The sequence below is a fragment of the Eulemur rufifrons genome, chromosome 2, assembly GCF_041146395.1.
Source record: "Eulemur rufifrons isolate Redbay chromosome 2, OSU_ERuf_1, whole genome shotgun sequence".
Classification (NCBI taxonomy): Eukaryota; Metazoa; Chordata; class Mammalia; order Primates; family Lemuridae; genus Eulemur; species Eulemur rufifrons.
In genome coordinates, this window is record NC_090984.1 from 35263831 (window position 1) to 35279655 (window position 15825).

General features: G+C 40.9%; 1 protein-coding gene across 1 annotated transcript in view; it reads right to left on the reverse strand.

The window, feature by feature from the left end:
* Window positions 1-15825, reverse strand: part of FAM81A (family with sequence similarity 81 member A) — a 65123-nt gene that overhangs the window by 22313 nt on the left and 26985 nt on the right. Inside the window, exon 4 of the mRNA XM_069459307.1 lies at window positions 3955-4073. Coding sequence (XP_069315408.1) covers window positions 3955-4073 — 119 coding nt within the window. The remainder of the gene's footprint in view (window positions 1-3954; window positions 4074-15825) is intronic.

Here is a 15825-nt window from a genome sequence, read left to right on the forward strand (position 1 = left end):
AGCAGCATTATTTATAATAACCAAAAAGTGGAAACAGCCCAAATGTCCAATTGATGAATGGATAAATTAAGTGTGATATACGGTGGAGTATTATTCAGCCATAGAAAAGAATGAAGTACTGATACATGCTACAACATGGATAAACCCTGAGAACATTATGCTGAGTTTCAAAAGCCAGTTTCAAAAAACCACATTTACATAAAATATCTACAAGAGGCCAATCCACAAGAGACAGAATGCAGTTGGTGGTTGCCATGGATTGGGGATCTGGGGAGCTTAAGGAAAAATGGGAAGTGACTGCTAATTGGGTACGAGGTTTCTTTCTGGATGGATAAAAATGTTCTAAAATTGATTATTGTGATGGTTACACAACTCTGTGAATATACTAAAAAACCACTGAATTGTATACTTTAAACAGGTAACTTATATGGTATGTGAATTATATCTCACTAAAGCTGCTCAGAAAGAGAAAGAGAAAGAGAGAGAGAGAGAGAAAGGAAGTTAGAGGCCATCATGCATTTCTATTGGGCCTTCAGGTCTGATCAAATCTTTTTTTGAGTGTGCCATGATTAGTGGGGTAAATGTGTCTCTCACCTCCTTGGAGAACTTACCTTTGCCCCCCACTTTTTTGAGACAGAGTCTTGCTCTGTTGCCTGGGCTGGAGTGTAGTGGTATCATCATAGTCATCATAGCTCACTGGAACCTCAAACTCCTGGGCTCAAGTAATCCTCCTGCCTCAGCCTCCCAAGTAGCTAGGACTACAGGCACAGGCTACCAAGCCCAGCTAATATTTTTTTTATGTTTTGCACGGATGAGGTCTCACATTGCCTAGGCTAGTCTTAAACTTCTGGCCTCAAGTGATCCTCCCACACATGTGAGCCACTGTGACCAGTCTAATTTTTTTTTTTTTTTTTTTTTTAGTTTTGTAGAAATAGGGTCTTGTTGCTACGTTGCCCAGAATGGTCTTGAACTCCCAGCCTCCAGTGATCCTCCCACCTCAGCCTCCCAAAGTGCTAGGATTCAGGCATGAACCACCGTGCCCAGTGGCTTTTGCCCTTCTGAGCCAGATCTACAGGGGGAAAATCAGGGCCTGTTTCCTATTAATCACATCACCAGTGGATCCATAAAACCATAAAAGTAAATATAAAATAATACAGCAGCCTGGTAATTTAAATATACCACTTAAAAAGTTCATATCCCTTCAATACAATTACATAATCAATGCAAGAAAGCCGAAACTTTGCCAAAGAATTTTATTTCACATGAATTCATTTCAACAATCAAGTCTCATTAGTATTCCAAGGGGAAGACAAATTTAGCCACAAAACAAAGCAAAACTATCTGGTATTCGTAACAAACGTTTTTGATGGTTTTAGAGTAAAAGTATTTGTGACAGGGAAGGAATAAGTTGGGTAGAGAAGTTGATAAGAAACTGAAGAAGTGTGTAAGGTTCCTGAAAGTATTAATATTTCTAAATAATTTCTCTACCTTGTATTAGAACCAGCATCGTAAGGACAGTTTCACTGCTGTTTCCTCTAAGATGAGAACAGCTACCACTTGTATTGTCACTTCATCTCCAGCAGTGCTCCTCACTTGGTCTTCACCTGCAACTAAAGTGGCTATTAGGAGCCTCCAAGTCGTCCTGACATCCCTACTCTGCCCTGCAGCTCTCAAATTCTTCTAATGCCTTGCTGTTCCGAGAGGTGTCATAGATCTGGGGTTTCTTTTAAGCCAAATTCCACAGAGTCAAAGTTTTCCAGTCCTATTACAGTGACTTTCTAGATCATTTTTTGTTCATCCAAATGAATGATGAATGTTGAGCACCTACTGTGTTCCAGAGGCTGTCCCAGGCACTTGGCTACAGAAGTAAAAGATATGGAACCCTGCCCCAGTGAAGGCAGCAGAGTGAGGAAGACAGCAGAGAGATGCCACAGAGTGGAGAGTGCTAGGAGAGCTCAGAGGAGTGGGGGTGTCAGGGAAGACTCCCGGAGGAGGTGACACTTGAGCTGAACTTTAAAGGCTGACAAGAAGTTAGAAAGGGAGGAGGATAATGCTGCAATAAACACTGAAGTGCAAATATCTTCTGGTTACAATTTATGTCTTTGCCTCACCCAAGCGAGGTTTAGAGACATGCATTATTCACAATGGCTAAAATGTGGAATCAGCTTAAGTGTTTGTAAAGGGACAAATGGATAGAAAAGATGTGGTGTATGTACACAATGAAATTTTATTTAGCCATGAAAAAGAAGGAAATTTTGTCATTTGCAGAAATACGGATAGATCTGGAGGACATTATTTTAAGTGAAATAAACCAGGCACAGAAAGACAAATATTGCATTTTCACACTCATATATGGGACCTAAAAAAAAAATTGCTCTCGAGGTAGTGAATAGAATGGTGGCTACTGGAGATTGGTAAGGGTGGTGGGAAGGGGTAATGAAGAGGTTGTTGGTGAAGGCATAATGCTGTTAAATAGAAGGAAAAAGTTCTAGTGTTCAATAGTGCAATAGGGCAACTATAGTTAACAATAATTTATCACATTTCAGAATAGCTAGAAGTTTGCAAATGCTCCCAACGTAAAGCAATAAATGTTTCAGGTGAATTATGTCCCAATTACCCTGATTTGATTATTTTATGTTATATGCTTGTATCAAAATATAACATGTATTCATGAATATGTACAATTATTATGTATCAATTAAAAAAAAAAAAGAAAGGGAGGAGGAAAGGCATGCTAGGTACAAGAACAGCATGCACAAACGCATAGTCGTAGGAGAGCGTGGCCTATCCAGGGACTAACAGAGAGAGCTGATCGCTGCTGGAAAAGGTACAGTGTGAGGGTAGCGGGAGGAGAGGAGGTCAGCGGAGTGTCCATCACCAAGGGACAGACTAAGGAGACTGAGTTCATCCAGACAAGGCTAGACAACCACAGAAACAGTGGTCAGCCAGTCCTCCATTCAATCCACGCTGCCCTCTGCTATTAAACTGACCTTTACCCAGTACACCCAAACACACACATGCAGCATTCCAGGCCCTTTGTGTGTTGTCTGCTCTAAAGCGGCCATGGATCCCCTGGGTCCCTGTTCTCTCCCCCATCCCTACTCCTCGCAGACCACCCTCTGCCACCTCCGGCTGACCCAAGTGCCTGCTTGCTCCTTAGCTCCAGTGCTGGTACATATTCATGTGCTTGGCTTTTTTTTTTTTTTTTTTTTTTTTGAGACAGACTCTTGCTCTGTTGCCCGGGCTAGCATGTGCTTGGCTCTTAATAGCAGCAGAGGGCAGAAGAGGCCCATAAATACCTTAGACAACTACGTCCCAGCCAGATAAAAATAATCCTAGACGCAGCCCTTGTGCGGCACTTCTCAGATGTTAACATGCACGTGAATCCAGGGACCTTGTTAGAATGCAGACTCTGACCGGGCAGCTGTGGAGTAGGCCAGAGACTGTCCATTTCCAACGAGCCCCCAGGCCATGCCCGTGCTGCTGACCCCACTCTGAATAGAGAACAGCCCTTTTCCTACTGAGGGGAGAGATCGCTCTATCTTAAAAATTTCCAATCTGTCACGGACCGATACATTCAGAAATTAAAATAAAAATGAATTATAAATAAATGAAAATTTTAAAAAAAGTCATACAAAATAGAAGTCCCAACTTTGCACTACTGGATTCCATAGACATAATATTGCCCTACCAAATCACACAGGTCAGCTGAGTGAGCTCTCCCGGCCTTTCCTCCCGCAAACACAACTCTCATTGCAGGAACACAAGACATCATGGCCGGCTCACAGTCAGGTTTGACTTCTACCACTAGATTTTATGGACAAAGCACGGAGGGGATGTACAAAAGAATGCAAGGTACTTGCTTTTGGGCTTCATGAATATATTCCCCACTAGAATGGAGTTTTTAAAAAACAGTTTTTGATGAACAATAGTCCCTAACATTTGAACACTTACCTTGCCACTCTTCCTCGAAGATCTCCCAAACCAGAGAGCTGACGCATCTCCAGGGTCTTTAAGGCAGAATTAGTTCCATAGCTAATGTTGTCCCTGGCACGGATCTGCTCCTGGAGTACCTGGGCAACACAGAAAACCACCAAGGGAGTCATGTGAGAATTTACATGTGGCCACAGAAACATTTTATACTTTTGGCAAAAATATGAATGTTTAACTCATTTTTTTCATAAGTGGTTCCTTTTTAACCGTCACTTGAGAAACATATATACAGAGAACCAGGGGGAAAGAGAGAGAGAGGGTGTGACCTTAGAGACCACTCCCAGACCATGTCCTTTAATTTAACAATAAAAAATAAGGTCTTTTATTTGTACTATTTCTTTCTTAAAATGAACGCTTTTATGATGTTCTTTTATGACATTCGGGCTGTTCTTCAACTCCTAGGTTCGAGCCATCCTCCCACCTCGACCTCCTGAGTAGCTGGGATCACAGGTGAGAGCCACCACGTCTGGCAGCATTTTCTTTTTAATACAGTATTTGCAGGGTCTCTACGTTGGGTATTAAGTGTTTTCTTTTTTATTGCTTTAATTTCAGTTTTGAATCCTGCCTTGATCTTAGGATATCTAGGTATAAAAAGATTACTTAAAACTGTGTTTTTTCATTTTCAAGCGTTCACTTTTTTGGGTCATTCTTATTATTTATTTCTAATTATATTGGATTATGATAAAAATACGGTCTATAAGATAGTTAATTTCTTGAATATGCTAAGGTTTGCTTTGTGGCACATGATTGATTTCTTTTAAATGTTCCACAGACATGCAAAAATATGCATTTTCTATTTAAGGAACGAAAGGTTCAACATTGTCTATTGTATTGAGTTTGCTGATTCCATAATTCATTTTCTCTAGATCTTATTTGTCTACTACATCTCTCCAGCTGTGAAAGAGGAATTAAGAATTCTCTCACTGTAAAATATTTTCATCAAGTTCTCCTTCCACTTTTAATACTTTTTACTTAATATAATTAGCTGCCATTGTATTTGGTACATACAGATTTATGATAAAAGTATTTATTACCATTATATAATAATCTTCTTTATCCTATTTAGTGCTTTCGATATTGTTTCACCATACCTGCTATTAATATTGCTACTATGTTTTATAAATAATAAGGCAAATACTTGTGTGGTCTAATTGTACAGCAGGCACTGCTCCCACCGCTTTAGGTATGTTGACTCATTTAGTCTTCACAACACCCATGACAGAGGTACTATTATTATCCCCATTTCACAGATGGCGAAATGTCTGAGTACTTAAGTAACTTGCCCAAAGCCACACAGTCAGTAAGTGACAGAGCTGGGCTTGAACCCTGTGAGCCTGGCTCCACAGAATGTGCTCTCAACGGTGACACTTATACTGCTTCGTTTGTGTTTTCATTCATCCTTTCATCTCACTTTAGGCTACAACTATGTTGCTTTTTGTTGTTGTTGTTGTTGTTTCCTTTCTTCTTTTCCTTGTTTTGGCCCCTTTAATCAGACTGCCGTTCATTCCCTTTCCTCCCCGTGTTCACTGGGCACTGTCTTTCCATGAATGGTTGGGTACCTTCCCTTCCCCGTGTTCATACCATACGCACGTCTTCTCCAAGCTCTCTCCTTGCACAGCTCCCCCAATAGGGGACACTCAGCTCACCCTCACATCTACCCCCCTTCCCCCGCAACCCCACGTGACTTATTTGGAAGGATTTTACTTTCCTCCCCTCTTGCCCTTCCCCCACCCTAACTAGGCTATACTGAAATATCTCAATACTTCTAGTTGGGCTGTGTAGTTAGAAATTTGTTTGCAGAACATCTCTTGTATTTCAATATATTTTTTCCTTTTTTTAGCTCTTCTGTTACATAGTCCTAGGCATTTATCAACATCTATTTATATGAAATTCTATAGGTATTTTTTTAAAGGATCACTGATGACCTTTGTGCTTTTCCTTTTCCCTTTCCCCTCTTAAGGTCTCTGTTCAGACTCATCGCGTTCTGGTGAGAATCTTTTCTCTAGCATTTTCCACAGATTGGGCAGCTAGAGAAAAGACTCTCTGAATCCCAGTCATGCCGATAATCACCCTCCCCTCACGCTGAAGGCTGGGTGACGACTGACAGGACATAGAATTCTGGAGTTCAAGGCCTTTCCTCTCAGTGAACTTAAGGCTGCCGGGAAGTCTGATGCTTCCTCCTCTATAACTATCTTGGCTCCTTATACCTAGAAGTTTGTAAGATTATTTTCATCATCTTTAAAGTTCAGGAATTTTATCAGAATGTACCCAGAATGCAGGTCTTTTTTTTTTTTTTCTTAATTCAATTCTACCTAGAACTCAGTGAACTTTTCAATCCACAGTCTCAGATTTTTCTTCAACTCAGGTAAAATTTCTTCTATGTAACCAATATTTCTGTTCCATCTTTTCTTTCTCTTCTCCTGGAACTCCCATTAGTCAAATGCTGGGTGTCCTCATCTGTCCACCAAGGCTTTTATCTTTTCCTCGTGGATTCTCTTTTTTTTTAATTTCACTCTGATGTTTCAGAGATTTCTTCTATTTTGCTTGTGGGCAACTAATTGCCTCTCATTTATCTACTGACTTTTAAAAATTTAAGTTCAAAAGAAATTTTATGCTGTACTTGGATCTCCTTAAATGCAGGAATTATTTTTTATTCAAGCCTCATCTGTTTCCTATTTCATTTGTGCTGTTTCTAAGAAGGAAGAATAATTCCTCCTTCTGGCCGCTGGGCCCATTAGATGTGATGTGACTTTTCTTTCTCTGCTCATTGGTGGCCTTAAGTAGGTGGTCCTCAGGGGGCTAGAGGTGCAGCCAGTGAGAGCACAGGGCCAGTCTCCACCAAGGGGGAGCCTCTCTCCATCCTGACCCCCTCAGCTCCCCCAGCCCAGAGGCAGTGGGGCCATAGCCCACCTCAACGGCCCTTCCACCCCTCCCTCCATGGGGCAGGAGACTAGTTCGGTCCCATGATGAAAGGCAGTGAGCCTGGCCCCTCCTCCTCAGACTCCTAACTGTGAGGTCCTCACCCTCACTGCACAGTGCATTCTGGGCTGGGTCTCTGCTGTGCCCCGACCCCTTCCTGCCTGCCTGTTCCACCTGCTCAGGAAGGGGGCACTGGGACTGGGACCAGAGTGGAGGCAGGCACACTAAACCACCACCTTCCCATTACCTCCTGCATCAACCTAGGCGTTTCATGAGGATATATTCCTGGGTATCCACTTGTTACTATTTATTTCTAGAAATTTGATGGTTTCAGATATACTGACAATTTGTGGTCCCATTTGCAGATGAACAGGAAAGCCCAATTAGAGACAATGTAATTATGCTTACATAAATTGTTTTTGTGCTCCCTTTTCTCAACTATTTTCTTCTTTGCTTTCCTTTTTCTTTTTAAGTATAACATACCTACAGAAAAGTGCACCTGTATACATGTTTTAGGATTTTCAAACTTCCTAGTAAAAAACAGAAATTAGGAATGTGAGTATTCTGTTTTACTTATTGGAAACTGCTTGAGGCCACTAGGGATGGAGTGACAGTGACAGTAAAAACTCATTTCACTGAAAGGAATTTGAAATTGCCAGACCTATCTATTATTTCCTGTAGTTTCCAGCTTTTTCTCAATGAACCTGCTCTATGAAGAATAGAATGCAAACTAGTTACAATCACCTGTGAATGACAAAACGTTAGTCATCCGAATGTGCTCTTGCAAGGAAACTTCGGATCTGACTAATGTGATTCTGGCACTCTCCCACTGACGAAAGGCGCTGGCAAGCTCTCTCTCTTAATGGGAAGTAACACCTATTAGTTATAGTTAATAGAAAGTAACACTAATTTTTTTTTTTTACATATAATGCTTCAAACCTCTGTTTATAATATGGCATAAAACCAGTGGTTCTCAAACATCTTTGGGGTGCATAAGTATCACCCAGATGGCTTGTTACACACACAAATTCTCAGGCCTCATCCCTAGAAAACCAAAGCTAGAGAATGGGCCCAGGAACGTGGCTGTCCGTGGTCCACAGACCACCCCTGGCATTAACGCTGCATTAGACACTGTAGACATGGCAAAGGCTACAAACAATCTTATTTCGTCTAAGTTGTTTTCAATCATGAAGCAGAAAAATCACTAAGCAAAGACAATGGAAAGCAATTCACAAAGAAAGAGCTCAAAATAATTAAACAGCACATTTTTTTTTAAAGGTTCAACCTTTCTGGTAAGCAAAGAAACAGGAAAAAAAAATTATACCATTATAATGTACCACTTTGGCATGGGGTGTTGACATGGGGGAGGCATGTGGGGGGGGCAGGGGGTGTATAGGAACTCTTTGTACTTTCTGCTCAATTTTGCTGCAAACCCAATTGTTCTAAAAAATAAAATCTCTTTTTTAAAAAAACAACAAAAAATAACCCATACTATTTTCACTTATTAAAGAAGCAAATATTTTTAATGTATAATACTAAAAAAGTATATCAAAAATCGAAAAGGCACAGTTGGCTCTCCCTGATATAACTTTCCTAGAGACTGATGTTGCAAAATACATTGATAATGTTCATAACCTTTGACCCAGTAACTCTAGTTCTTGGAATTAAAGGAAAAAATAAGAAAAATGACAAAAATGTGTGCACAAAGATGTCTTCATAGTGTGATATACATATCAAGCATTTTACAAGACACATGATTATGCAAACACCAAGAAGTTTGTTGAAGCCTAAAACAAGGGAAAATGTGTACAATTTATTATTAAGCAAAAAGAAATGGTACAAAATACATATACAGCATGATTCCAGCTGTATATTAAGATGCATATAAAATCATAGAATGTTACTGTTTTACTTACCTCTAGAGTAGGATTATGGTTGATTCCTGTGTTTTGTATTTCCCACAATGAGCATATATTACTTTTATAGCCAGAAAAAAAAGTGTGTTTTTTTTAAAGCTCAGAAATAAGAAAAGCCCATTTAACTTTCAAAATTCTTATGCAGATGAACATGATTGTGTATTAAAAGTGCTTTGAAGAATACAGAAAAGAATTCTATCTGACCTTAACACAGTATTCACATTACTGAAAAGTTACATGAAAACAGAAGGCATTAGAGAGCTTACTATTTCAGGGAATTCTAGAACGAAGCTTTAGAAAAACAATTCCTCTGTCAAGTCAGCAATGTTCCCTAATTTGTCATTTTGGAACAATATATCATCGTGATGCATTTACTTTTAAAAGTTTCTATCTTAAGTTTATATTATTAATATCAATTCTCCACTATTGTCAATTCAATTCAAAAAACTGCCTACTATGTGCTCAGTACCAGGTACGTCTTCAGGGAGCTCAGCTGCAGCAGGAAAGACTGCAGGGTGGTAAGTGCATGGCCCAAGTCCATACAATAATATCCCAATACTCTTTTCAGATAACTGTCAATCTTTGACAAGGTTTCGCTATTGTTGCCCAGGCTGGTCTCAAACTCCTGGCCTCAAGCGACTCTCCCCTTTCTGCCACCCAAAGTGCTTATGCCTATAATCCCAGGCATAAGTCACCATGCCCGGCCCCAAGTCCATACAATAAACATGCTTCACACAAGCACAGAGAAGAGGCCAGCCACCTTGAAAAAGTGATACCACCAGTCTTCATTTATTTTATTTTATTTTTTTAAGATACAGCCTATCTTTAAAGAACCTCCCTTTCCAAGACAGCAAGAAATAGGGACCTCCATGTGACCCTCAATGTGCTATATAATGCTATTTATGCAAAGGTGATGACAAACCCATGTCCTGGGTCCTCCAAGCCGCCCAGACAGGACAACATGGCCGAGCAATGACCAGGAAAGAAACAGCTCTCCGTGTTTCTCCTTCTCCAACTCTTCCTAGATTGGTAAGGAAACGAAAAGTGCAGCTCCTGTATCACCTAGAGAAAGGTGCCACCACAGCAGGGCAGGGTCTTATACGGTAATCCCTGTCTACATGGCTTTGTAACAGAGGGAACAGCCTGGAAAAGGGTAAAATGTTTTACAAGCTGTCTCTTTAAAGACTCACTCACCCTTTTTGGAAAATTAAAACCTGCATCCCTGCCCAAGGCCAGTAATCAGAGGAGCAGGGGAGTGTTCTTTGTTTGTTTGTTTTTATTTTTTTTGGTTTTTTTTGAGACAGAGTCTCACTCTGTTGCCCGGGCTAGAGTGAGTGCCGTGGCGTCAGTCTAGCTCACAGCAACCTCAAACTCCTGAGCTTAAGCGATCCTACTGCCTCAGCCTCCCGAGTAGCTGGGACTACAGGCATGTGCCACCATGCCCGGCTAATTTTTTGTGTATATATATTTTTTAGTTGTCCATATAATTTCTTTCTATTTTTAGTAGAGACGGGGTCTCACTCTTGCTCAGGCTGGTCTCGAACTCCTGACCTCGAGCGATCCACCCGCCTCGGCCTCCCAGAGTGCTAGGATTACAGGCGTGAGCCACCGCGCCCGGCCTTCTTTGTTTTTTTTTTGTATCACAGGAGATGGCTCAACGGAATTGTCTGGGCAGTCATGAGATTGTCTTCACCAGAAATACTATAGTTAAACAGCAGTACCCCAAAGCTGAAAACTCCTTCTAAACTCTGTATTTCTGCTTATAGATAGGATGGTGGTACTTTAAGACAAGAGTCTGCCATCCTCCTCATTTGCCGGCAAAGTAATAAACTTCTCTTTCCTTTTCCTCAAACCACTTGTCCTTGTTATTCTGATGCAGCCTCGGGGACAAGTGATCAACTTTCAGGAACAGCTTTTTATCTCCACGCTAAAGACTTAAAACTCCCCTGAGTTCCAGCTTCATATATCAAATTGCCTTCTTGGAATTTCTACCTGGCTATTTGATGGGCTGCTAAAACTTGCCAAGTTCAAAACAGAAGCCTTTCCCTCCAGCATGCAGGAAGTCCTGTTAGCTCTACCTCCAAAATCAATCCGGAATCCTTCCACTTCTCTCTACCTCCACTGTGACTCCCCTAGTCCAAGGTGTGTCACCTCTCCCTGACCTTCCACACTAGGCCCTGAACCATCTCCCTGCTTCTGTTCTTGCCCTCTTACATTCCCTTCTCCACGAAGTAGCCAGAGTGACCTTTTTGAAACATAAATCAGTCTGTAAGCCCCACAAGGACAAGGGTTTTTATCTGTTTTATTCACTAATATATCCCCAGCACCAAGAAATTGAGTAAATTATTTAAATTCCTTGGCTTAAAACTAAATAATAGCTTCTTGTTTCCAGTTCCAAACTTCTTAGGGACATCAAGGCTGAGCTGGCCCTTTCTCTCAGCTCAGGACACTCCATCCATTGGTCCTCTTTCTGCTCCTCAAGCACACCATGCCTCTTCCTGATGAGGCCTTGGAACCAACCCTTCTCTCTATCTGGAGTGTCTTCTCCTGGTACACCACCACCTCAGTGTGTCTGGTCCTTTCTGTCACTCCAGTCTCAGCTCACATCCCCCCTTACCCACTTGCCATCCTTTCGAGGACAGCCCCACAATCATTCTCCATTGTGTCATCTCATCAGAGTGCTTGGCATCGGCTGACATTGCCTTGGTTACTTAGTGTTCACTGCCTGTACACCCCATTAGAATGTGTAGTAGGCTAGGAGTAGGAGCCTTGCAAGCCTGGGTCACCACTGCAGCCCCAGTGCCTCTGACAATGCCTGGCTCTCAGTGGGTAATGGAGTAATTTATTAATTCTTTTAGCTCCATCTTCTTGAATCTGGTCTTCCAAGTTGAAGGCTCAGACACTGTCTCTAGCTGGTGCCCAGAGGTGATTAGGTCCTCAAAGATGGACTCAAACAAGCTAAAATGTACTGGAGACAGAGCAGACACCAGAACACCAATTTATTAATTTACATTGAAAACCCTCTATCAACAGAACTGAATGAATATTCAAATCCCATCCAATTCACTGTCTTCTCTCACTAGAATCAGGTCACATGACAAGCCAAATCTAGTGGGTAGAGTTAAAACAAAATGAATCTGGATGATAATCACCAAAATCCCTTTGCTGCTATATCTGTTCCAATGGGACTAGATCACTCAACTGCAGGCTGAAATTTCTTTTTTAGGTAAAATGCATGAAGTCCAATCCAAGACTCTGTCCTCATTGGCAGTGCTGGCTGCACGCTGAACCAAGGTCCTGTGTGCCAGTCCAAGGTCCTGTATGTCTACACGTTAACATCATTGTCTACACCTTTGCTTCAACATGTTAATAAAGCGCAATGCTGCACTCATCAGTTGAGTTCAGAAAACTCTTCTGTAGTTCATTCACAAATTATTAAACTAGCAAACTACGTAAAATCTACTCAATTAAATGATACAGGTTTCCATAACCCAACTAGGTCAAAGCCAACACCCCAAGCCAGCAGGATATTATGAAGTCTGAGCAAAAGGAAACAAGGAGTGGGACTGCAGATTCTAATCAGTTGGGTGGCAGACTCCCCTGCCTGCCAGAGACACAGCTAAAGCCCTAAGGGGACAAGTGGGTCCAAACTACTCCCCCCTAAGCCATCAAGCTGGCATGGAAGGGAAAGCTTACCACCAATAAAAGAACCATGGACTGCTTACTAAGGCTTGGCTTCCAGGGATTGATGACAACTTAAACCAAAGACAGAATGGATAATCCAGACATGTATAATTTATAGTTGACTACCACTTCTAAATTTATAATGATGATAATTTGCGGAAAGTTTCTCAGGAATAAATAATTGATGACATACTCTACATTACAAGGCAAACTGCTAATGGAGACCATGGGAGGGGATGTATTAAAACAATAGATTCTTCCATTCAACATTTATCAAGTACCTACTGTGTACTAGTACACAAGAGTCATCTGTTCTGATGCTGGAATCTGCTGATAGGATAGGGCAATAATTATAGGCCTCTGGAAGGGCCAAGGACTCCAGAGCCTTTTTTCCCCAAGGAATACCTTAAGTCCTTGAACCCCAGAGTCTTTGATTATGAAACATTTATTGAGCTCCTACTATGTGCTAAACACTGGTAAGTGCTAAAAATAGAAATATTAAGACTCAGTTATAGCTCTTGAGGATCACATAGGCTAGTGGTTTGACAACACATTTTACTTTTTATCCTGTATATAACTGTGTTCAGAGCCACACGATAGAGAATCATAAAGACTTACCTAGGCAAAGTTGCCAAGATGTAGTATTAATATATCTCAATTTGACTAGCTCTATCAGGTGCCTGGCATGAGCTTTACAACTTGAGAATGGCTTTAGCCTCATTTTTTGTAATATAAAATCACCTTCAGGGATGATTCTTGCAAAACAAATGCCCAGTAGAATTTTACTGAGTGAACTGAAAACACAAGTATAAACCAGTAATAAAAACAATAGAAAGTCAGGCAATTTAAAGAAGACATTCATTAAGAATTTACAGACAAAAAAATACACTTTTCACAGCACTGAAATACAACCTGAATATCTCCACACCTCTTTGCTTCCAATATGCAAATATCACCTTTTGTATAATATACACTCTCCCTATTTTTATATTATAAATAATGACTTCTCAGTACTTTTAAATTTTATTCTACTCATTGTTATGGACTAAATGTTTGTGTCCTCCAAAAATTCATATGTTAAAATCCTAACCTCCAATGTGATGGTGTTAGGAGGTGGGAGGTAATTAGATCATGAGGGTGGAGCCTTCAAAAATGGGATTAGTGCCCTTCTACGAAGAGACACAAGAGCTTGCTTCACCTCTCTGCCATGTGAAGGTATAAGGACACAGCCATCAACAAACCAGGAAGCAGGGCCTCACCAGACACCGGATCTGCCAGGACCCTGATCCTGGACTTCCCAGTCTCTAGAGTTATAAGAAATAAATTTCTGTTCCCTAAGCCACCCAGTCCATGATAAGTTGTCATAGCAGCCTGAACTAAGACAGTCACAATTTCATTGTAATAAACTTTGGTTACAAGGTAACAATTCTGATTTCTCATCAAACATCCTAATTTTGGTTATGTTTAGGTAGATATGCTTAGGTTCATAATACATATAAATCCATATAACTAGTGTTGCATATTGGAGTCTAAATTTCTAAACTTCCTTACTGTTACTTTATCATGATATATAGTTATTATGAGTTTTAAAAGATAAACACTCAAATACCCAAAGTAATTTTTTTATCCAAATTAGATTTTACTCAGTTTTCCCTCTCTACAAGGGAAATCATCTTTTCATTTGCAAAACTGCACACTCCAAAAATACATGTAAATGGAAAAGAGTGCTGTCTGGTTAAGGCAAGAATAATCATTACATAAAATGTGTTTCAGATGTTGGGAAAATAGCAAAATTGAAATTACTTTAAAACTCACTGCATTGTAAATCATTGAAAAATCATCTTAAAGAAACATGTTTGGGGGAAAACAATTAGCCAAAGCCTAAATGATCGATTGACTTTGGATTCCTAGGTATGTTTGCTAATAACCCAAATTATCAAAGCAGTTCAAGTGAACTCTCATCAAAGGAATGATGAAGCAGGGGAGAACTCAGGGAGAACTAAAGTTAGAATTACCTAGTTTCACGAACAAGTTCTTCCTAAAACTCAGGAAGCAAAGAATGGCTGAATAGCACAGCCTGTTGCATTTGAGAGTTGGTTACGTAAGACCAGGGTTCTAGAAGAGCTTCTAAGAGGCAAAGTAGAAAAAAGAAAGGAGTACATTTTTGGAGCTTTTAACTATGTGAGTTTATTCTCAGCACTGCTACTAACTGGCCTTCAGCCCTCAGGCCATCAGGCCTATTTGAAAAGGATGCACTTTGCTTGGATGACCTGAGTCTCTTCCAGTCCTTTTTGCTACCAGTAAATCTACAATTGGCTTCACTCAGAATTGGGCATTTATTCACTTAATAAGCTTTTGCTATGGTTTGAATGATGGTGTGCCTTCCAAAATTCCTGTTGGAACTTAATCCCCATTGTGGTGAAATTAACAGGTGGGACATTTTTGGAGGTGATTAAGCCCAGAGGACTCCACTTTCATGAATGGATTAGGGCCCCTATAAAAAGGGCTTGAAGGAGTGAGTTCACGCTCTTCCACTCTCCAGCCACGTGAGGACACAGCGTTGGTCCTTTTTGCACTTCCGCCTTGTGCCACGTGAGGCTGCAGCAAGAGGGCCCTCACTAGACAACAAATGCCAGTGCCATGGTTTCGAACTTCCCAGCCTCCAGAACTGTGAGAAATAAATTTCTATTCTTTTATAAATTAGTCAGACTCGGGTATTTTGTTAAAGGAACACAAATGTACTACGATAGCATTCATAGCATTTTGCTCCGAATATTGTGTTGGGCAATGCAAAGATGAGTAAGACAAGGTTCCTCTCTTGTTGAAAAGCTCACAATCTACTAGGGGAAACAGACTTGGAAGGAAACAATGCCAGTCCTATTCAGTAAATGCTATGGCAACAGTGGCTCGTGCTGGGTGTTCAGGATACACTGAAGGGAAGAGGCGGGGGGGTGGTAAGGAAGGAAGTGGCAAGGAGGGCTTCCTAGAATGAAGGAGCCACTGAACAGCATGGAGGGCCCAGCTGAAGTTGGAAATCATATATGTAAAATGGTTCTGACCATTGGATATGTACATAGCAGCCCCCAAAGGGGAAATTATTCCCTGGATTCCACAATTGCAGCTAAAGCACTATCACTTCTCATACTGACGGAAAAAATTAAGTCCGGGGTTTTCTAAGGGTAGAGTTACACTGTCTGCTTTTACCTGACGGGACAGTAATGTCAGAAGAGATTGACTCCTGTCTCTAGTCTTCTCCCCCAACCCATGAGCAAAGGGAGCAGAGCTGAGTACCCACAGAAAAGTGCTGGGTGTG